Source organism: Carassius gibelio, chromosome A13 (genome assembly GCF_023724105.1).
Source record: "Carassius gibelio isolate Cgi1373 ecotype wild population from Czech Republic chromosome A13, carGib1.2-hapl.c, whole genome shotgun sequence".
NCBI classification, from domain to species: domain Eukaryota; kingdom Metazoa; phylum Chordata; class Actinopteri; order Cypriniformes; family Cyprinidae; genus Carassius; species Carassius gibelio.
This window is the reverse complement of record NC_068383.1, coordinates 16,590,340-16,612,636: the sequence shown is the minus strand read 5'-3', so window position 1 is coordinate 16,612,636 and position 22,297 is coordinate 16,590,340. Positions and strand designations below refer to the sequence as shown.

At 43.7% G+C, this 22,297-nt stretch overlaps 1 protein-coding gene across 5 annotated transcripts in view; it reads left to right on the top strand.

The window, feature by feature from the left end:
- camkmt (calmodulin-lysine N-methyltransferase) overlaps window positions 1–21,383 on the top strand; it is a 93,998-nt gene extending 72,615 nt beyond the window's left edge. For all 5 annotated transcript variants that reach the window (XM_052613293.1, XM_052613291.1, XM_052613294.1 and 2 more), the window contains exons 10-12: window positions 8,627–8,690; window positions 11,137–11,268; window positions 19,340–21,383. In XM_052613293.1, the coding sequence (XP_052469253.1) occupies window positions 8,627–8,690; window positions 11,137–11,268; window positions 19,340–19,432 (289 nt within the window). In that variant the 3' untranslated portion in view covers window positions 19,433–21,383. The remainder of the gene's footprint in view (window positions 1–8,626; window positions 8,691–11,136; window positions 11,269–19,339) is intronic.
- Window positions 21,384–22,297: the final 914 nt, after the last annotated feature.

The following is a 22,297-nucleotide window of genomic DNA, read 5'->3' as shown; positions in this document are numbered from 1 at the left end:
TTTATGGAATGGCATTCTGGAAAAACACTTTGTATCCCATCACTTAGATCTTTAGTTGGAATTGCAGTAACACCAGGCTAGGGTCAAGCGTGTGTAGAAGCAGTCAGCCGTGCTCCATGATACGTGAATCAGTTACCAGTATCCTCCACTTGATCCCTCCAGCAGTTCCCATGGGGATGGGCATCTGACACTAACAGGTGAATCTCCATATAATATGTGTGTGAGATTCGCCTAGGTAAAAGCAATTATCATGTAATCATGTCTGTTAAATTGGCATGAGGGTAAACATCCTTTATTGAAACATTGCTGTCTATGAAAAAGCAATGTTTTTTGCCCCCCCGCCACACACAGCAACTGAGCCAAAAGTGAGAGTGCACGTCTCTTAGTGATCCCTGGTTTATGCTACTGCTTGCACACACATACACACACACACACACACACACAGAAAATTTAAGCACTCTGGTATACAAACACACACACACACACACAGAACATTAAAGCTCTTCGCTATACAAACACGCACACAAACACACAGTGTAGGCCGCTGGTGTGAATTCTTGCAGTGGTCTCGTTGCTGTAGTGATTGACTGACTGAGAGCTTGGCATCTTGGTTTCCTCTATAAGCTTCCCCTGTCTGTGGACTCAAGATAAAAGCTTTTGTGCATGTTTATTTTCAGTTGTTTATTTTAGTTTTTAAAAGTTACTATGCTATTTAGCTGATTTCTTTCTATCACCTTTTCTTGTTTACTTTTCCCCTTTGTTGAGCCTTCTAATGCTAGTTCCAGCTCATTCTGTACAATATTTTTTTCTAATACATAGAGTTAGTGAAAGAAGGATCTATTTACATCTGTGTATTTTCAAAGCACCTTACCTTAACCACCTAAGTATGATGTTCCCTATCTGTCGGTCACTACGAGTTATGTCGACCGACAAATGGGGTCTCACTTGGGAGGCCAATCATCTCTGATTTTAAGAGAAAACGCCAATGAAATTGGCAAGTGGATTAACACACCTGAGCCACTCCCCGTGCCAGCGGGTATAAATAGGGCGACAGGTGCATCCACTCATTAGATTTTTGCTTCGGAGCCGAGTGGTTGTATGAAAGCCGTTATACTCCACAAAGCCATTCATCTGCTGTGTCGGGAAGCTGTTCTGGTTGGCGGTACGGCGCAAACAGCGGTGTCCCTTTCAGCGATTCCCCTGGGCGCTTCAACTAAGAGAGCAGATTTCCTAAAAGAGCAAATCGCGGACGATTCGCGTCTTTTTCAAGACGCCGTTTCCTGTTCTCTGACAACGGCCACGTTCGCTCTCTTCCGTGTCTGGGCATTCAGCACGCTGAAGGCGCGTTCGTGGATGGTTCATGCACGCACTGCGTGTGTGACCATGGCAACGCTGTGATCGCGTCTCCCCTTTCTTAAAGGGAAGGGAGCAGACCCCTCTGTCACTACCCGTTCTGGTTTCTCTGTCTCGAGCAGAGGACCGCCGGCTAGTGCTCTGGGAGATTTGAAGGTGACCGTGAGAGCTTCTCCGCCGGGCCACGCCCCACGGACCTCTTACCCCTTCCGCAGTGTTTGTCCTGTGCAGCTGCTGGGTGATTTTGCTGGGCTGTCTTATGGCAGTCCCAGCGGGTCATTCAGTTTGCCGCCGGAGATCAGATGTCGATTGCAGCATCGGGGGATGGGTTATCGACCTCTGTGGATGAAGATTCGGCGGGGCTGCCCCCCTCGGGTGTTGTCGCCACTGCCGAATTGGACTCAGAGTCGACAGCCGTGCTTGCCCGGGCAGCTGTGAGCATCAGGATGGAGGTGAATGCACCGCCAGCCCTGAGTGCTCATGGCTGTTTGATTGGTTCTCGGTGTGGAGCGCGACTCACAACCGCGTTTTACTCTGGTTCCTTTCTTCCCGGATGTGCATGGGGAAGTGATGTAGTCGTGGATGGCCCCTTTTACGGCCGGAAGCAGCTCATTTCGTTCCTCCGTCCTCACTACCCTCGATGGCGAGGCAGCTAGGGGTGTGTTGACATTCCCCAGCAGGAGAGTGCGATTGCGGTGCACTTGTGTCCGCAAAACGCCGCTACTGGGAGGGATAGTCCGCGCCCCTTACCCAAGGCCTGTAAGCTGTCGGCCGCGCTCGCTACCAAGGCTTACAGTGCTGCGGGCCAAGCTGTCTCTGCTTTGCATGCCATGGCTATCCTGCAAACCCAACAAGCCAAGGCTTTAACAAATGCACGAGGGTAGGACCAACCCGAGGTTGATGCAGGAGCTGCGCATGGCGACTGACCTCCCCCTTCTGGGTGACAGAAGTCACAACGCAGTCCCTCGGGTAAGCGATGTCCACTCTGGTGGTCCAGTAGTGCCGTTTCAGGTTCAGCCTGGTCTGTATGAGAGACATTGACAAAGTGCATTTTCTCGATGCTCCCATGTCCCAGGCTGTCCTGTGTGGCGACGCTGTCAGGGGCTGTGCCCAGTAGTTCCTGACAGAACAACAGCAGACTGAGGCCATACAGCACATCTTGCCACGACGTGATCCTCTGGTTGCCACCATTCCGTCGCAGGCAGTGCCTCAGCCTGCTCGTCGCCGAGGGCGCCCCCCTGCGTCCTCCACACCAGCTCCGCCCCGTGCTGAGAGTTCTTCGAGGCCGGCGTGTCGAGCCCCGCGCAGGAGAGCGGCGCCCCCCGCGCCCAACTCGGAGATGCGGAGAACTGTTCTTCAGGAGATGGCGGAGAGAGCGCCACTCCCTCCCCCGGAGGAGGGCCGGGTGGAGAATCTTCTGGTTCTGTTCCGCCGCTGGTCGAACGGCCAGTGGCACCCACATTTTCATTGGAAGAGCAATTTCTCCTTCCTCCGAGTTGCAAGGCTTGTGGGCTGACAATGAGCGACGCACAGCTTCCTCATTCTCACCCACGACGCCCCCTTTCGCCAGCGGCCAAGAGGTCGCGGTTCGGAGACGCAACGCCTCTCCACGCGTCTCTGGCCAGTTCCTCCGGGAACACGGGGAGTGTGGTTGCGATGACCCAGGACGCAGTGCCTTCTGGGCCTTCCGGCACGACTCCCCATCGCTGCACCACTGCGGGTATGTCGACTGTCCCTTTGGTGCCACTTGTACGGTATCTGGGAGCGTGGCTTGCGCTGCCCAACCCGTCACGCTGGCTCATCCGGACGGTTCGACTCGGCTATGCGATTCAGTTCGCCCGGCGACCCCCCCAAGTTCAATGGCATGCTCGAGACTTCGGTGGCAGTCCAGGACGCCCCTGTCTTGCGCGAGGAGATTGCTGTCCTCCTGGCGAAGGATGCAATCGAGCCGGTCCCTCCAGCCGGGATGAGGACGGGGCTTTACTGCCCTTACTTCATCGTGCCCAAGAAAAGCGGTGGCCTTCGACCTATCCTGGTTCTGCGAGTCTTGAATCGGGCCCTACACAAGCTCCCGTTCAGGATGTTGACGCAGAAACGCGTTATCAAATGCGTCCAGCCCCAGGACTGGTTTGCAGCGATCGACCTGAAAGACGCGTACTTTCATGTCTCTATCCTCCCTCGTCACAGACCGTTCCTGCGCTTTGCTTCCGGGGTCAGGCATGGCAGTACAAGGTCCTCCCCTTCGGGCTCTCCCTGTCCCCCCGTGTCTTCACGAAGGTCGCGGAGGGCGCCCTTGCCCCACTTTGGGAAGTGGGCATCAGGATCCTCAACTATCTCGACGACTGGCTCATTATGGCCCGGTCCCGAGAAGAGTTGTGCGATCACAGGGACTTCGTGCTTCGGCACCTCAGTCAGTTGGGGCTTCAGGTCAACCGGGAGAAGAGCAAGCTCTCCCCTGTGCAGAGAATCTCTTATCTCGGTATGGAGTTAGACTCGGTGAGTATGATGGCACGTCTCACCAGCGAGCGTGCCCACTCAGTGCTGAACTGCCTGAGTTCCTTCAGGGGCAGGATAGTGGTACCGCTGAAACACTTTCAGAGGCTCCTGGGGCATATGGCATCCGCAGCCGCAGTCACGCCGCTCGGGTTGCTTCATATGAGACCACTTCAGCACTAGTTACGCTCCCGAGTCCCGAGATGGGCATGGCGCCGCGGTACACATCGTGTCACCATCACACTGATGTGTCGCCGCCTATTCAGTCCTTGGTCGGACCTTGCTTTTCTACGGGCCGGCGTGCCCTTAGAACAAGTGTCCCGGCACGTTGTTGTCACAACAGATGCCTCCAACTCGGGCTGGGGCGCGACATGCAACGGGCAGGCAGCTTCAGGGTCCTGGACAGGACCTCGACTGCTGTGGCACATCAACTGCCTGGAGTTGCTGGCAGTGCATCTAGCTTTGCGACGGTTTCGTCCGCTAGTGCTGGACAAGCACGTGTTGGTCCGCACGGACAACACTGCGGCTGTTTCGTACATCAACCGACAGGGCGGTTTACGATCACGTCGCATGTCTCAACTCGCCCGTCATCTCCTCCTCTGGAGTCAGACGTGGCTCAAGTCGCTGCGTGCTGTCCACATCCCGGGGGAGCTCAATCGTGCAGCCAGCGTGCTCTCACGACAGCTCACTTTCCCCGGGGAATGGCGACTCCATCCCCAGACGGCCCAGCTGATCTGGAGTCGATTCGGGGAAGCCCAGGTAGACCTGTTTGCTTCCCACGAGTCCTCCCACTGCCAGCTGTACTATTCCCTGTCCCAGGCCCCCCTGGGCACAGATGCACTGGCACACAGCTGGCCTCTGGCTTTACGCAAGTATGCGTTCCCCCAGTGAGCCTGCTCGCACAGACACTGTGCAAGGTCAGGGAGGACGAGGAACAGGTCCTGTTGGTTGCGCCTTACTGGCCCACCCGGACCTGGTTTCCGGAACTCATGCTCCTCGTGACAGCCCCTCCCTGGCGCATCCCCCTGAGGAGAGACCTTCTCTCTCAGGGGCCTGGCACCATTTGGCACCCGCGCCCAGATCTCTGGAACCTCCATGTGTGGCTTCTAGACGGGACGCGGCAGACCTAAGTGATCTGCCCCCAGCGGTGGTAGACACTATCACTCAGGCTAGAGCCCCTTCTACGAGGCAGGCCTATGCTCTGAAGTGGAGTCTGTTCACGAATTGGTGTTCTTCTCACCGGGAAGACCCCCGGAGATGCCCGGTCAGAGTCGTGCTTTCTTTCCTGCAAGGTAGGCTGGAGCGTGGGCTGTCACCCTCCACCCTGAAGGTGTACGTGGCTGCCATTGCAGCACATCACGATGCAGTGGACGGCCGGTCCCTGGGGAGGCATGACCTGATCGTTAGGTTCCTGAGGGGTGCCAGAAGGTTACATCCTCCTAGGACACCCCTGATTCCCTCCTGGGACCTCTCTATTGCCCTGGCGGGACTTCAGAGGGGTCCCTTTGAGCCGCTGGATTCGGTTGAGCTGAAGTTCCTGTCTCTCAAGACAGCGCTCCTGATCGCGCTCACTTCCATCAAGAGGGTCGGGGACCTCCAAGCATTTTCGGTAAGTGAAGAGTGCCTTGTGTTCGGGCCGGCCTACTCTCACGTTGTCCTGAGACCCCGGCCTGGATACGTGCCCAAGGTTCCCACCACTCCCTTCCGAGACCAGGTGGTGAACCTGCAAGCGCTGCCCCTGGAGGAGGCAGATCCAGCCTTGTCGTTGCTGTGTCCCGTAAGAGCGCTTCGCATATACGTGGACCGCACCCAGAGCTTCAGAAGCTCTGAGCAGCTCCTGGTCTGCTTTGGAGGTCAGCAGAAGGGGAAGGCTGTCTCTAAGCAGAGGTTGGCCCACTGGATAGTGGACGCCATCGCCTTGGCTTACCATTCCCAAGGCGAGCCGTGCCCCCTGGGGGTGAGGGCCCACTCCACACGGAGTGTGGCCTCCTCCTATGCGTTGGCGCACGGCGCCTCTCTGGCAGACATTTGTCGAGCTGCGGGCTGGGCGACACCTAACACCTTTGCGAGGTTTTACAACCTCCGTGTAGAGCCAGTTTCCTCCCGTGTGTTGGGTAACAGGTAATTGGCGGGAAGGGCTGGCTGGGTGTCTCGCTTGCTGCGCCATTCCCCCTAACAAGGGGATGTGAGCGCCTTCTTCTCCCAGTAGAGTTCCCCGGTTGGCGTACCCTGGTCGAGCATCCTCCAGCACCCTCGGCGTCAGACTTGGCGGAGCAGTCTGTCGCCAGGCCCAGTACTGGCGTTAGCATGCCCGGAGCCGGTCAGCCCCTGTACTGGGCTAGGTGTCCATATGGCTGGGTTCCCTACGGGTAATCCCATATGTGTATTCTTCCACGGTAAGGTTTCCCTCTTGGCAAACCCGTGTCTTCCCTTGACAGATCGCTCTGTCAGTCTCTTCTGGCAGCCGTTCCATCCCTACTCCAAGGTAGGACCTGCCTCAGAGACCCTTCCCATATGTGGTACTGCCCCCTGGGTCAGTCCATATCGGTATATCCACATGTCACCTCCCTACGGGTAGGATGTGGTCTCCGTAGCGACCTTTCCTAAAGGCTCGCTTCCCCATTGTCTTGCCAGCTGAAAGAACAAATAGGGAAGATTTGAAGCAATCTTTCACTGAAGGTTGAAATCCCTTCCATTTACTTTATGTGGGCGGAACAGCAGCATGGCCTTCTCCAGCAGCGATGTACTCACCCTTTGGCCCCTTCGGTACCAAGGTCAGTGAATTTGCGCTGGGGCTTTGGGAAGGTTACGACCTTAAGCGTAGCTTTTGTGGCACGCCAAGGCTTGTCAACAATTGCAGCGCCTCAGGGTTGTGACGAGGTTCAGGTTATGGCGTTTTCCATAGGACCCCATTTGTCGGTCGACATAACTCGTAGTGACCGACAGATAGGGAACGTCTCGGTTACGTACGTAACCCTCGTTCCCTGATGGAGGGAACGGAGACGTTATGTCCCCATGCCACAACCTTGAACCATTCGCTGTTGCCGGGACACGTTCTCGGCTCCTCAGCGTAAAACCTAATGAGTGGATGCACCTGTCGCCCTATTTATACCCGCTGGCACGGGGAGTGGCTCAGGTGTGTTAATCCACTTGCCAATTTCATTGGCGTTTTCTCTTAAAATCAGAGATGATTGGCCTCCCAAGTGAGACCCCATTTGTCGGTCGACATAACGTCTCCGTTCCCTCCATCAGGGAACGAGGGTTACGTACGTAACCGAGACGTTTTGTGTCACCTGCCTAGCTATATTGTGAAGCCATTTTAATTATAATAATAGCACACAGGGGGAAAAGCATACACAATTAAGCAACACATACAACTGCCTTAAAAATAGCACAAAAATGGGGCTGGTCAATAATATTTTCAGTACCTCTGACATTTTTTATAATTTGCTAAATAAATATAAATATAGATTGCTATCATTTTGGACACTCTTGACTAAAATTATTCTTATGATCTTAAAAACCTTTTTACCTTAAGGTTCCTGTTTAAATGTAGTTTGTACAAAAATAAATAAATTAAATAAATAAAAAAAAAAAAAAAAAAATATATATATATATATATATATATATATATATATATATATATATATATATATATATATATCCATCAAGTGTCCAGGAAACATGAAGGAATTTGAATATGTATCTGTAAAAACATCTCCACATAAGAGAGGTTTTCACTCTAATCATCAATAATGTCAGTCATCTTAGCATAAGCTCCTGTATTCATAGAGGGGATGAAGTTAATGCAGTTTGGACTGGTCAGATCAAGTATTTAGTCCCATATATTTTAATCTTAGCACCATCACCTTCAGATTACCACAGCCAAAAATATTTCAAGATAAGCCACATTTGTGGTGTGTTTGTCATCATTGCGAGCTGTGTAAAGTTTCACATATTATGTACTTCTGTAATATGCTACCATACTTCTATTTATAGCACTGTAAATGCACTGTGAGAGGGATTTTAATGTCAGATAACGCCGCAAAGGATCACGACAACAGAACCAACATGCAAATCTTGCGGCCAAAGGCTTTGAAATACTGATGGTGCTATTGCAGGTGGTCGTTACCTTTTTACTAAACAGAAAATACTTTTAATGAAAGGAGAAAGAATGAAAGGCAAATATTACATAATTGACAGGTCAATATATGGAAGTAAAGGAGGAAGTACCATTGGTAAATTGGGAAGGGTTATGTTTGACGTACCCTGTCAAGGCCAATGTGGCCAGTCGAACATTCCTGCACTCTCACCCCTAAACTCAACCTCTATTGTCTGGACTGACCTACTCCACCCAAAACACAGGGTCAAAAGTTGAACTGCTAATGAAACGCTTCTATCCATTAAACTCGTGACCACTAGACATGACCAGTGAGCTCTTCCAACAAAGTAAAATTAATTTGTTTAACTCATGCTAAAGAATAATAATACGCATTGTATCAGATGCAACTGCAGTCACAAATTATGAGATGCATTATTCGAATGTTTGGCGAAAATTTAATTCAATACTTCCTCAATCGTTCATCTCTGTTAGTGTGTGTGTGTTTTACCTTTTGATTTGAATGCTGTCACACCACTGAAACTACATCTGCAAACCCTGCTGGTGGATTTATTCACAAACAGTGAAAAAAAAAAATAACCTGCTGCTTTATCTGGAACCATTATCATTCCAATGTATTGTAATCCTAATAGTTGTTCTGTCTTTCTCTTTTTCTCTTAGTCTGTTTCTTGACCAGTACAGAGCGAGTCTGGTTGATGCTCTTAGAAGATTACTGCGACCTGATGTAAGTGACTGTGTGTGTGTGCGTGCGTGCGTGTGTGTGCATGGGTGTATGTGAGGACTCTCAGTAATTAGTTGGCAAGCAGTGATTGAGCGAGTAATGGAATGGCAGGATTAATATCATGTAATACTTTAATACTTATTGTGTGCAACTTAGATTTGGGTCATCTCTTCTATTTTATGTACTGCACTAATCATAAGACACACAAGTCCTCTTTCATGCCCTCTTGATATAAGACCCTGAACAGCAAACGAAGAACACTTCAAAGATAACACCGGATTTGTTTTTCATGAATTGTCTTTGATATTTGATGTCTTTATGTTAAGGAGTGAGTGAGTGAGTGAGTGTGTATATGAGGGATGATCAAAAAAAATAAAGACTTATACTTTTCAACTAATCTTGATCAGCTAAATCCTTATTTAATATTTTACTGTAAAAGAAAAAAAAGTGTATATATATGTATATATATATATATATATATATATATATATATATATATATATATATATATATATATATATATATATATATATATATATATATATATATATGTGTGTGTGTGTGTATGTATATGTATATATATATATATATATATATATATGTATGTATGTATGTATGTATGTATGTATGTATGTATGTATGTATGTATGTATGTATGTATGTATGTATGTATGTATGTATGTATGTATGTATGTATATATATATATATATATATATATATATATATATATATATATATATATATATATATATATATATATATATGTATGTATGTATGTATGTATGTATATATATATGTATATATTTAATATAATTAATAATTTTACAGTAAAGATCCAATATTTGTATGATTTTAAATTTTTTATGATTTACATGTTTTAGGGTAAAAAGTCTATAATATGAAAAAAGGGTAACAAAATCCATACACACAACACATTTGTTAGCATGGTGGCAGGAATAAGTTGAAAGTAAAAGTTTACAAGTTTTAATGTGAAAAAAAAAACTGTTAGTAATTAAAACTTTTTATTAAAATAATAATTCTCCTAGTCAGGTAATAATGCTGTGTCAAAGAAATCACTCATTCAGTAAATTCAAATGTCTTGTTTTCATTGCGGAGTCAAGAAGGGTTAAAACAGGTTTATTGTTGTGATTTTCCCCATAGCACTGCTGACCAAATGTTTGAGCCAATTTATTGAAACCAATTAATTTTCTTCTTAATGATTCTAATTTGTTATTCTAAAATGCCAGCAGACCATCCAGCCAGCATACACAGCTGATTTACACATCTGTAGATATGCTGTTTGTGTATGTATGTGCTTTCAGCGTACATCCCGCGTTGAGCTTATGAAAAACATGAAAACATCTGTTGTATTGAGATGACCATATTCTCATATTAGTAGTCGTTTGCATCATTTGTGTTGTTGCCCATTTAATTAAAGGAATAACATAAAAAAAATTGAAATAATATTTAAAACTGAAGGATTTCAAAGAAACGTTGAACCTTTGGGTAATCCTTAGCTTGGTCCGGCTTGTTGAGAGAAGGGATGCGCTTCCAGCCATTGATTGGATTAGGTGAGCTTTAATCTTTTTGTTTATTCTCTAATATAATACCTGGGACAAATCAAATAGAATGTAATGATGCAAACCGCCACATACAGCAAGTGGGCTTTGAGACACGGTGGAGATGAGCTCGGCTGGATCTCAAGCCCACACTAAAAGCTTACCAGAATAGTCTACCACAATTTTTCATTTTAGAGATTAAAATCTGCCTGCTAAAATTGTCTTCATTTTGTAATTTACTAGGCCATTTATAGCAGTTCAAACAGGTGTACCAGCTATCATACCCTGCCTTTCATTGTTTTATCAAGCGGACAGGAGCCACAATATTTGGACTTTTTAGGGGAATCAGCCTTAACAGTTGTATATTCAAAAAGAATAACAGTATTTTAATAACAGTAATGATAATTTATTATTTTTATTATTTAATAATAATTATATTATTATTATTAGAGAAATATGGGAGAAAATTGATTTATATTTGAAGAGGATTATTGATATTTCCTTTAGCAAATTTAGAGCAGTGTTTTTAGCAAGGTCAGAGTACTGATGAGTAAATTTTATTAGTATGATCTGTAAAAAAAATACTTTTTAAGTTTTAAATAAAAGAATATTGGAGTACATTTAACAAGAACTTTCAGTCTTTCTACAGAAACTTTTTATTTTTAATTCAACGCTGCTTGCTATTTCCAATATTAATTTTGATTGAAAATTGCCTCCATACAAGCAAAAGAAGTCTTATTATTAGGTTAATGAGAAAGTATGTTAACAGTCTTATAACATAACATACATGATCTTTAACTTTTACTTTATTAGATGCTAACAGATGAACAATTTGTTGAAGTGAAACACTAATTAAGTGTCTCTGTATGTTTGTCATTTGTCTCTTTAGGGCACGGCTCTAGTATTTGCCCCTACCAGAGGAGACACACTGGCCGAATTCTGCAGACTGGCAGAAAGCGCAGGCCTGAGAGTGTGTCGCTATGACAACTACGACCCACACTTGTGGGACCTTCACCTGAAGGTGTGTACAGTATGTGTGTGTGGCTTTTATTGTGTACATGCAAATGTTTTAAAGTGTCAGAAAGTTGAGAATCAAGGTTTTAAGTTTGACTGCATTTGTCACCACCTTTGTCCATGCACTAAATTTGTATTTTGAAATGTTTCACTGACGTACAGTATGGTATGTCAGCAGGAACCGGAACGGGGAGTCTGGTAAGCTTCCGCTCTAAATGGACTCTTAGAACTCAAAAGCTGTCTTTCTGAGAAACTCTGAATGAATGGGACAGGGTGCAGTTCCTTTCCCCTGGCTGAAAGCACAAATACAGTACCCAGGTCAAAGTGACAGTGCAGTCCAGCTGGTTAACTGGTACCAATAGCACAGCCACGGCTGCCATTTTTGGTTACCAAAGAAGCTGTGAGGAGCCATTATGCCCCACAGGCCTAACAGTGGTGGCCCTGCCTATGCCTGAGAAAAATGGGCCTGTCAGCGGGACTTTAGAGCTGAGTGATTGGAACTTTATTTCTGAAGTGATGGACATGGCTGGGCAGAAAAACTCAGTGTTCATTGTGGCTACAGAGGAAAGTGTGTTTGAATTTAGAGCCATCAGTTGAGAGCAGAAAGAGAGAAAGAGAAATGCATAATTTTGTTATTCTGTCAGATTTTGGTTATTTTGCATTTTCTAAAGCGTTTTCAAACATTTTCAATGGAAGAGGAGCTGTTTCAGAAACAAAAGCTTTATAAACCTCCATGGGATAACCATCAATGCCAGAGGTTTTGCCATACCAGGTGGCTGTTCTAAGCTGTTTTGGTCTGGATTCATTGTTAAAATGTTTAAATCCTTAAAAAATCGTAGACGTATCTATTGTAAATTCAGAAGTATATTAATTGGAATAATATTAATTAAAAGTGTCATTAATTTCTTTAGGATCCACTGAAGCCTTTCTTTAGGATCCACTGATGACGCGCATTATCGCGCGACTCTTTTACCAGCTGTTTTGAAGGAAGATCAACGTTCGCAACGAAAACATATCTGCAAACTGTAATGAAGCAGATATCAGTTAGGTCCTCACTTTCCGCGCTGACGCCGAGATCGTTTGCTTGCGTCAGTGAAAGTATAACGTGCCTGGCGTTGTCGACTCGTACATTACACGTCACGCGCTGATGTCACGTGTTGTTACGGGATCTTCAACGGTTGTGTGTGAAAGCACGCACATACCGGGTCATCACTGGCAGTGTGAAAGTGCAAAATCTAGCGACTAGGGAACAATTGCAGGAACACTTTACCCCTGTATTTGCCGGAATGGCAGTGTGAAAGGGGCTTTAGTAGTTGTGACATGTTTCGAATTTTTGTGGAATTAACCTGGAAGCTGGTTGACATGTTATCTGATGTGCTAAAAATCGCACATTGTAGACTGGAGCACAGGATTTGGTTTTAAACTGTCTAAACTGGGATTAATGATGCAGTTTAAATCCCCACCAAAGATTAAACAATGTGTGTTCAAATCTGCTAGGTGCGAGAGGATTTTATGAATGAAATGAAATGTCATCCCAGCCAGGGGCACAAAAACATACCAGGGCGAAAGGGGTTTGGAAAAAATAACCAGTCACCATCCCTGGGAGCCAGAGACACATTTAAAGTTATTAAATTGGATTGTCTCATTAATTAGAATTGCTGTTCCTCTGCAGGTATTTAAAATCTGCTATGATTTGAAAAGCTTTGTCGTGTTAGGTGAGCAAGCTGTGATTTTATTGGTAGCCAACCAGAAATCCTCTCTGACTGTGAACCATGTTGCAGGTTTGTAGAGAGGCCACAGGGCCGAAACTGCTGGCAGCGAATGTGTACAGTGTTGGAAGCAATCAAAATGTGTCAAATCGTTCACGGCGCCTTTAAGCATTGTCGAGATGAGTCAAATCTGTGCCACGCTTGCCCATTTGCACACACACACACACACACACACACACACACAACTAGCTAGTGCATTCACCTTTTCCCAATGTTGCCCTGATGCACATGAAGTCTAACGGGACCTTTTTTAGAGCCCGACCACCTACTGTGTTTTCTGTGCGGATAATGACATGAGCAGTGAGGGGCCGAGATAGCTGAGTCAAGAGTCCCGCTGTTCGCGGCCGTGTATGTGCATCTTTACTCTCGTTTGTCGTGGGTTCATGCAGCTGTGTGTGTGATACGAGGGGCGAGCTGAAGTGCCCTCATCATATCTCAAAGTGATTAATTCCTCTTTCTTATCTTCTGATGAACACCCTGCCCCTTGTGAGTCTGCACTGGGTGCGAATGTAAGGAACGACGAGCACAAAGAAATGCACAGCAGACAATAGATCACATGCCCCACCTCCTCCAGAATCCCAAATCTCAGCCTTCTATTATAGCAGCGTCTACGGGCCCCTCTTGGTCTTACACGTACGGGCGTCTGTCTCTCCTCACCTCCAGCCAGCCTCTGATGTCTTGGAGATTGAAGTGTTTCCTTTAAGACCCTAAATCTCCTCCCTCCCTCCCTCCTGTGTGTGCAGGCCAGCCATGGATGGGGCTCTCAGCAGTGTGGGGACGTGGCGTGGGGGCTGTGTGTTATCCTCTTATCCCCACTGTTCTGGAATAGAGCACCAGCAGCTGGAGGACTGCAAGCCGCCTGATAATGCAGCTATTTTCTACTCGGCCATCTTAATCTTGTTACTCAAATGGTTGTGAAGAGAGTCATGAATTTTAATTCAGACATCTCTCGTACACACCCACACATATACATACACATATTAACTTAATCTCTCTACATCCTTCCAACTTCCAGCTGTCCGTCTGGCCGTATCTGCTCTCGGTGCGTTTAACACCCGAATCGATCCATTTCTGGGGCCTGTAGCGCGAGCATCCGGTTGTCCGTTTCATCCCGTGCTTTCTAAAGAGCGCCTCTTGCTCTCCTGGTCGCAGAAAGCAGGCTGAGGGGGAACGAGGAGAGGGCGGGAAAGGCAACAATAAAATAAATGACTTGCATCTCGGCAGCCATGCGATTAAAAAGTAGGAGCCGATTTATCCAGCCACCCATGAAGCTGATTAGCAGGCTGTGATCAGGAGGAACAGCTTTGCTTGTTAAACTTTTCACCTTTGTAAGCTCGCTGCCTTTTCTCCCCTTCCTCTCTCTCTCTTTCTAAGCTTCTTTGCTATATCATTCGCTAACACTTTTATTGCGCTCTCTCTTGTGCTCTCGCTTTCCTTCTGGCCTCTCTCAGTCACTCACTCCCACTAGATGTGTTCCCAAAGCTCCCAACACAGTGTTCACGTTATGCGAAACGTCATCTAACGTCATATATTTATAATATATATATATATATATATAGTTGATCAGACCTGAAATAATAAATAGTTTTATATTTAAATGATCGTCATTATCAGTGCGCAAGACTTCATACTGAACACATATGCTTCCTGCGGTTTAAAGTGTACATTGTATAGACACTAGTCTCACTTGTCTGGGTTGGTGTGAATGTTTGTCTGAACGGCTGACTGGCCAGATTACTGGGAGGTCACGGGTTCAAACACTGGCTGCTGTGTCGAGGGGTGGAGAGAGCGATAACACACATCAAGGGCAAGAGAGTGGCCTTTTATCGGTTTTTATTTTATCCCAAGCCACAGAGATGATGAGGTGAATGTTAGAGTAAGACAGAATGAGCATGTGTATCCATTTGGAAATCGCTTAATGGTGTTCAAACAGCTTTAATGTTTGTTGGTAATGCTTTATTCTCTCTGTTTGTAGCCAGTGGAGGATGCTTAGACACCTCAGTCATACTGTTCATAACTTCCCTTTCAAAGTTGTGCCTGGAAAGGCCTTTCAGTTGCACATGTGAATGATATAACTTTAGCATGGTGGATGAATGTGATGGTCCTGCTAGAATGGTGTTTGCATAAAATATTCCACAAATAAAATCCAGTAAAAAAAAAGTGGTGGTACAGAAAAGACCAATACGTTTTAGTCACTCTGAAAGTCTACAGGCATGTCAGCTGTGTTTGCTTTTTTCGGAGGGGTCTTGGTTTTATAAAATGAACTGAACGTTTCTCTGTGTTAAGTGCTGGCGCAGTGTGTGGGATCTGATTGGTCGGGACAGGGCTTAGCTCCAGGGCAGGAAACACTGGCAGTGCACTGAGTGTACTGCCACAACTCTAGAGCTCAGACGGTGGCAGAAAAGCAGACCCACAGGGCATATTGTACCACAAGGCTGTGTGACATTCCCTCTGCAGACACCTCTACTCTAAGCGGGCCATTATTAAGCAGTTAGTGAGATTCTTGCCACTTGTCCTTGTTTGTTAGAGGGGAGTTCTTGCACTGCACATCTGAATAGTGAAAGGCAGTGAACTTTTTTTTTTTAAGTGAGAAGCTGCAGAAATAGAATGTTCTTGCTCTAATTTGTCAGAACAGTTGTGCAAACATTGGGGCTGATGTGTCAAACCCTATCAATTCAAATCTTCATCATTATTTAAAAAAAAAGTATTTAAATAGATAAAAATACCTTTTATATGTAAGATAAAAGTATTAAATAAAATAATTTTAAATATTACACGAAAACGACTCTAAAATATCACCTTACTAATTGAAAAACATTAATGTTTTAAGTTAAAAATAATGAAAATAAAAGTAAATTAAGTCTAAATAGAAATCAAAAGAATTATAATAAAATTGTCAAAGCACATTAAAAAAATCTTACAATAAAAACTGGAAATAGAAAAATACAATACTAAATATGAATAAGTACTGTAAAAGTATATAAATAATGCTGAAATAAAACTGTTATGTGGTCGCACCACAGGATGTTTACTTGAACTAATCTTGCAGTGTCATAAAAATGTCAAAATATCTGATTATTTTAGAGACTTCATGGTCTCCTCTTTATGATATCACTTCCTATTTTTTCAGCATGCTGGTCACACCTAATGAGCCCTATTTTAACGATCTGAAACGCAAGTGTCAAAGCGCGAAGCGCAAGTAACTTTGTGGGCGGGTCTCGGCGCTGTTGCTATTTTCCCGGCGGGATAAATGGCTCTTGCGCCCGGCGCAAATCTAAAATGGGTTGGTCTGAAGCAGCTTCATTATTCATAGGTGTGGTTTGGGCGTAACGTGAAATAAACCAATCAGAGCGTCATCCAACATTTCCTTTAAAAGCAGGTGCGCAAGTTCCATTATGGATTGCTATTATTATGGCGTATTTACCAGGCGCACGCCAGGAGCGGTTCACAGCCGAGGAGACTGATGTTCTTGTAAGAGCAGTGAAAGACAGAGAAGTTGTGTTGTATGAGGATGGGAGAAACCCACCCAAAATAGCGTCGGTTAAACAGGCGTGGGAGGAAATAGCCACAATTGTTTCATCGATTTTTTTTTTCCTGGTTCTTGACGGACAAACCAATTTGTCAGATGTCCTTATATACAGTATTGTTCAAAATAATAGCAGTACAATGTGACTAACCAGAATAATCAAGGTTTTTAGTATATTTTTTATTGCTACGTGGCAAACAAGTTACCAGTAGGTTCAGTAGATTCTCAGAAAACAAACGAGACCCAGCATTCATGATATGCACGCACTTAAGGCTGTGCAATTGGGCAATTAGTTGAATTAGTTGAAAGGGGTGTGTTCAAAAAAATAGCAGTGTCTACCTTTGACTGTACAAACTCAAAACTATTTTGTACAAACATTTTTTTTTCTGGGATTTAGCAATCCTGTGAATCACTAAACTAATATTTAGTTGTATGACCACAGTTTTTTAAAACTGCTTGACATCTGTGTGGCATGGAGTCAACCAACTTGTGGCACCTCTCAGCTGTTATTCCACTCCATGATTCTTTAACAACATTCCACAATTCATTCACATTTCTTGGTTTTGCTTCAGAAACAGCATTTTTGATATCACCCCACAAGTTCTCAATTGGATTAAGGTCTGGAGATTGGGCTGGCCACTCCATAACATTAATTTTGTTGGTTTGGAACCAAGACTTTGCCCGTTTACTAGTGTGTTTTGGGTCATTGTCTTGTTGAAACAACCATTTCAAGGGCATGTCCTCTTCAGCATAGGGCAACATGACCTCTTCAAGTATTTTAACATATGCAAACTGATCCATGATCCCTGGTATGCGATAAATAGGCCCAACACCATAGTAGGAGAAACATGCCCATATCATGATGCTTGCACCTCCATGCTTCACTGTCTTCACTGTGTACTGTGGCTTGAATTCAGAGTTTGGAGGTCGTCTCACAAACTGCCTGTGGCCCTTGGACCCAAAAAGAACAATTTTACTCTCATCAGTCCACAAAATGTTCCTCCATTTCTCTTTAGGCCAGTTGATGTGTTCTTTGGCAAATTGTAACCTCTTCTGCACATGCCTTTCTTTTAACAGAGGGACTTTGCGGGGGATTCTTGAAAATAGATTAGCTTCACACAGACGTCTTCTAACTGTCACAGTACTTACAGGTAACTCCAGACTGTCTTTGATCATCCTGGAGGTGATCATTGGCTGAGCCTTTGCCATTCTGGTTATTCTTCTATCCATTTTGATGGTTGTCTTCTGTTTTCTTCCACGTCTCTCTGGTTTTGCTCTCCATTTTAAGGCATTGGAGATCATTTTAGCTGAACAGCCTATCATTTTTTGCACCTCTTTATAGGTTTTCCCCTCTCTAATCAACTTTTTAATCAAAGTACGCTGTTCTTCTGAACAATGTCTTGAACGACCCATTTTCCTCAGCTTTCAAATGCATGTTCAACAAGTGTTGGCTTCATCCTTAAATAGGGGCCACCTGATTCACACCTGTTTCTTCACAAAATTGATGACCTCAGTGATTGAATGCCACACTGCTATTTTTTTGAACACACCCCTTTCAACTAATTCAACTAATTGCCCAATTGCACAGCCTTAAGAGCGTGCATATCATGAATGCTGGGTCTCATTTGTTTTCTGAGAATCTACTGAACCTACTGGTAACTTGTTTGCCACGTAGCAATAAAAAATATACTAAAAACCTTGATTATTCTGGTTAGTCACATTGTACTGCTATTATTTTGAACAATACTGTACATATATGACCTCAAACAGGTCTGGTCCTTAATTACTACAATTAGCCTGAATAATTTGTAAGCTAGATTTATGCCTATTTTTTCACATCTTCGTGGCACATCACAATGATTTCCGTCATCTCATGTGTTAATATTTTTTTTAAGTGTAACAATTTATGATTTGCAAAAATAACTGTTGCATCTGTGTAGATTACATGAGCAAAGTGTATGCGGGTTGTGCACGCTATACATTATGGTCAAGCATGCTCCCTTAAAATAGCAGAATGAACAACGCGCAACGCGCCACTGACTTTAGACTAGGTTTTTTCTGGTCAGAGGCGCAATTGATTAATGGAACAGCAAAATAGCACCAGGGATTGTTTGCGCCGGAACACGCCTCCTTTTTTGCGCTGAACCGCCCAGGGAGCGCAAGTTCATTCACTAGTTTAGCGACGTGCTTCTGTGGAGGGAAAAGCGCGCTTTGCGCGGGTGCAAAATAGGAATGACACATGCGTCGGTGTGCAAAGTCAATTGCGCTGGGTACAAGATAGGGCCCCATGACTTTGATTTAGACCAATATTAGTAAGCAGTGTAATTTCGTTAACAATATTTTTTTTCTAATAAATAATAATACAATATGCCAGACTGCTTAAGGTCTTCTATTGATGAATGTAATTATTTTTATGAAGACTTTTTATATTATGTTATCAGAGCTGTCTTGATGACATATATTTTTTTAAATCCCTCTAAAATAACTCCTCTAAGACACTTCATAAAAATATTTAAATGAATTTTCATTCATAAATTAAAAACACATTTGTCATAGAAGAGATGTATTCTAGTCATTATATGTTTAAAGTGCTTTTTTAATCTAATTTTATTAATTTATAAATTAGTGTCATTGCATTGGCCTGGCTATAGTACTATTAAGTCAGATGTTAATTTGCATACTGAAAAAACACATATATGTGAGTGTGACTCAGTTATTGATTCAGTAGTTTTTCAATCTTCTTTTTTTTTCCTGCTTCTGAACAACTGAATCTTGTTTTTCAGATGCAGAGAGAGGGAAAGGAGGTGTACGATGAGAACATCCACTATCCTCTTCTCCTCACTCTCACTCACGGATCCAGTCCAGCCCTGATCTGAGCTGGATAAAGCCATCTCATGCCAGGATGCCTTTCTGTACTGCCCACCTTGGCTTTGCCACTGTGTCCTCACTTCCTGTGTGTGTGTGTGTGTTTGTGTGTGTGTTTGTGTGTGTGTGTCAGGCCTAAGCAGCCTCTCATCACACTCCTCAACTTGGATAACTTTTTCTTAACTATGGTGTGTGTGTGCAGTGAAAACAGACTATGTAGGTGAGTTGCCGTGTGTGTGTACTTGACCTGTTTACTGTGCAACAACAGTGTGAAATGCATTAAATGAGAAAGGAGAACACATCCCTCCCTCTCATTCTACGAACACTGCGGATGTGATGCTCAGATGTAAACGTATTCAATGCCTGTGAGTATGCGTGATATCAGAGATGATGATTCAGGGCAGAATGTTACGAATTAATGATTTCAACTCTGGAGGCTGATGCAGTTAATCAGGTTCACAGGACTATCTTTGCCTCTTTACAAAGACATAGATGAGGTAGTGTGGTCGTCTTGATCCTGAGATCTTGTTATCATAATGACACCAGCTATCACTTAGCTACTGATTCTGCATCTACATTTAAAGGCTCATTCTGACACCAAAGGTTATGAGGGGATGAGATGGAAGCTGCTGCGCTGAATGTTATTTGCTTCACTGTGAAATGCTCTCACTTTGCATTTTTTATTGAAGAACTGACAAGATATGAGAGATTAGGCCAGACTAAGTCACACTACCACTGGTAAGACCTGCAGCACTGTTCTCCACTGAGTCCTGTGTGTTTAGAGTGCACTCACTGTGGCCTCAGAAAGAGATGAAAATGGTGTCATCATTTATCATGTCTCTTGAAACCCATTTGAATTTATTTTAATCTTAGAATGTGAAGAGGGTTATCTGTAGCAGAGTGTCCAAATTGGTACTTTCTATACAATAAAAGTGAATGGTAATCATAACAACTGCAGCATTTTAAGAGAATAACAACTTAAGTTTCATTCTTTTTCGCACACATGGGCTTCAGAGGACTTCAGAGGAAAGCTGGGTGGATGTGTGTTTTTTGTTGTTGTTGTTGTTGTTAAACGTGACAGCCTCTGGTCATCATCTACTTTCATTGTATGGAAAAGGGCAGCATTGACACTCTGCTAAACTTCTCTTTATATGTTCCATGGAAATGACACGATTGTGAGTAAATGATGACGATTTTCAAGTTGAAATTTATTTAATAGATACAATTCATATGAATTCTGTATAGAGGCCCCTTTCTGCCATTAAACAAAAATAAATAAAAGGCAATTGTTTTTTTTTTGTTTGTTTTTTTAATTGCCTGTTTAGATCTTCAATTTATGAGTCTCGCAATTCTGACTTTTTTCTTTTGAACACTGAATTAACATCCATAAGTTGTTTTTTCTACTGCAGAATAGAAAATAAAAAAGGTGATTATGACTTTTTAAATCATGATTCTGACAGTTTTATATCTCACAATTCATACTTTCCTTATCAGAATTGCTAGATACAAACTTAGAATTTCAAGATATAAACTTTAACTAAAAAAAAAAAAAGTGTCTGAATTATATATATATATATATCACAATTATCCTCTTTTTTTATCTCAAATTGAAAACAAGCTAAGCTTCAGTGGTTCTGTTTTTGTAGATCAATGGGTATACAGGTGTTAGTTTTTGGTGTACATTCAGAAGAATATTATTTTATGCCCAAATATTAAACTCATTTTAACAAATATTTTTTTTTTTCTCTAGACTTTAGCCCTTTTTCCCCACACTGTTGTTTTCTCCTGATGGTGAGCTGCTGACGCCTCATTCAGAGCTCTTTGGTTTGTTGTGAATTGTTCAGGGCTGTGTGCTTCTGCACTGTGATTACATTTGTACAAAACACAGATGAGTCCAAAGTGATTGTTTCTCACTGACACTGCAGGTGCTTGCAACGACTGTGATTAAATCATTGTTTTGAATCCTTCTGTGTCCTGCTCATTTTTTTGTGTCACATAATGTGTAATTGATTTGTGGTGTGATTGCTCATTGTTATAATAATTAAAGCCAAAATTGTTTCATTTGTTTAATGCATCAATTGCATTTAATTATTCTTATATATAATTGGGTCAAATGTTGTGATCAAAGGTAAAATTATTATTATTATTATTATTTTCAGTTTAAAACATAAAATCGGGGGGATTTTTTTTTTTTTTTTTTTTTACAAGGGTTCTCACTTCTGGACCTGACTGTATGTCCTTCAGTGTCACTTGACTAGTGGATGGCATGTGTCTCAATTCACTGTCACTCTAGGCCTCTTCATTTCCCATGCTCTGATAGCCAACTTGAAGCTCAGCTGTAGAGTCGCTATGCAGCTAATCCTGTCAGTCAGTCTATGGAAGAGAGACGGGGGAGGGAGGAGGGGTAAAAAGGAACCCAGCTCTGTCTTTTGAGATTTGAAAGTGGTCCGTTGTCCCCTCCCTCTGTCCCAGTAGAGGGAGAGAGCTCCCTGTTCACTACAAGGGCTCCATTAACTTGACCACTTGCCCTTCGCACACAAAGCCTGGGCCGGCCCACTGTCCCACCCACCCAATTATGTGCGATTAAGCTCAGTGTGCTGTGTCAAGATGCAGAGGGACAGAGAGAGAGAGTCGAGATACTCTGTAAACGGAGGGAGAGAATGGAGGAAAAGGAAGACTGTAGTGATTAAAAGGCACTGCATGTCTGTTACCTGTGGTTTGCTATTATTGTCTTCAAGTACATCCAGTCTAAAATACATTGTTTGCTGTTTTAAACTGGATAACGTTGGTTCCTGTTTTTTAATGCAGAAATGTGGTGCTTTAGGAAGCAAACTGGATATTTTAGAGTAGGATATATTTATATACAGGTATGTGAT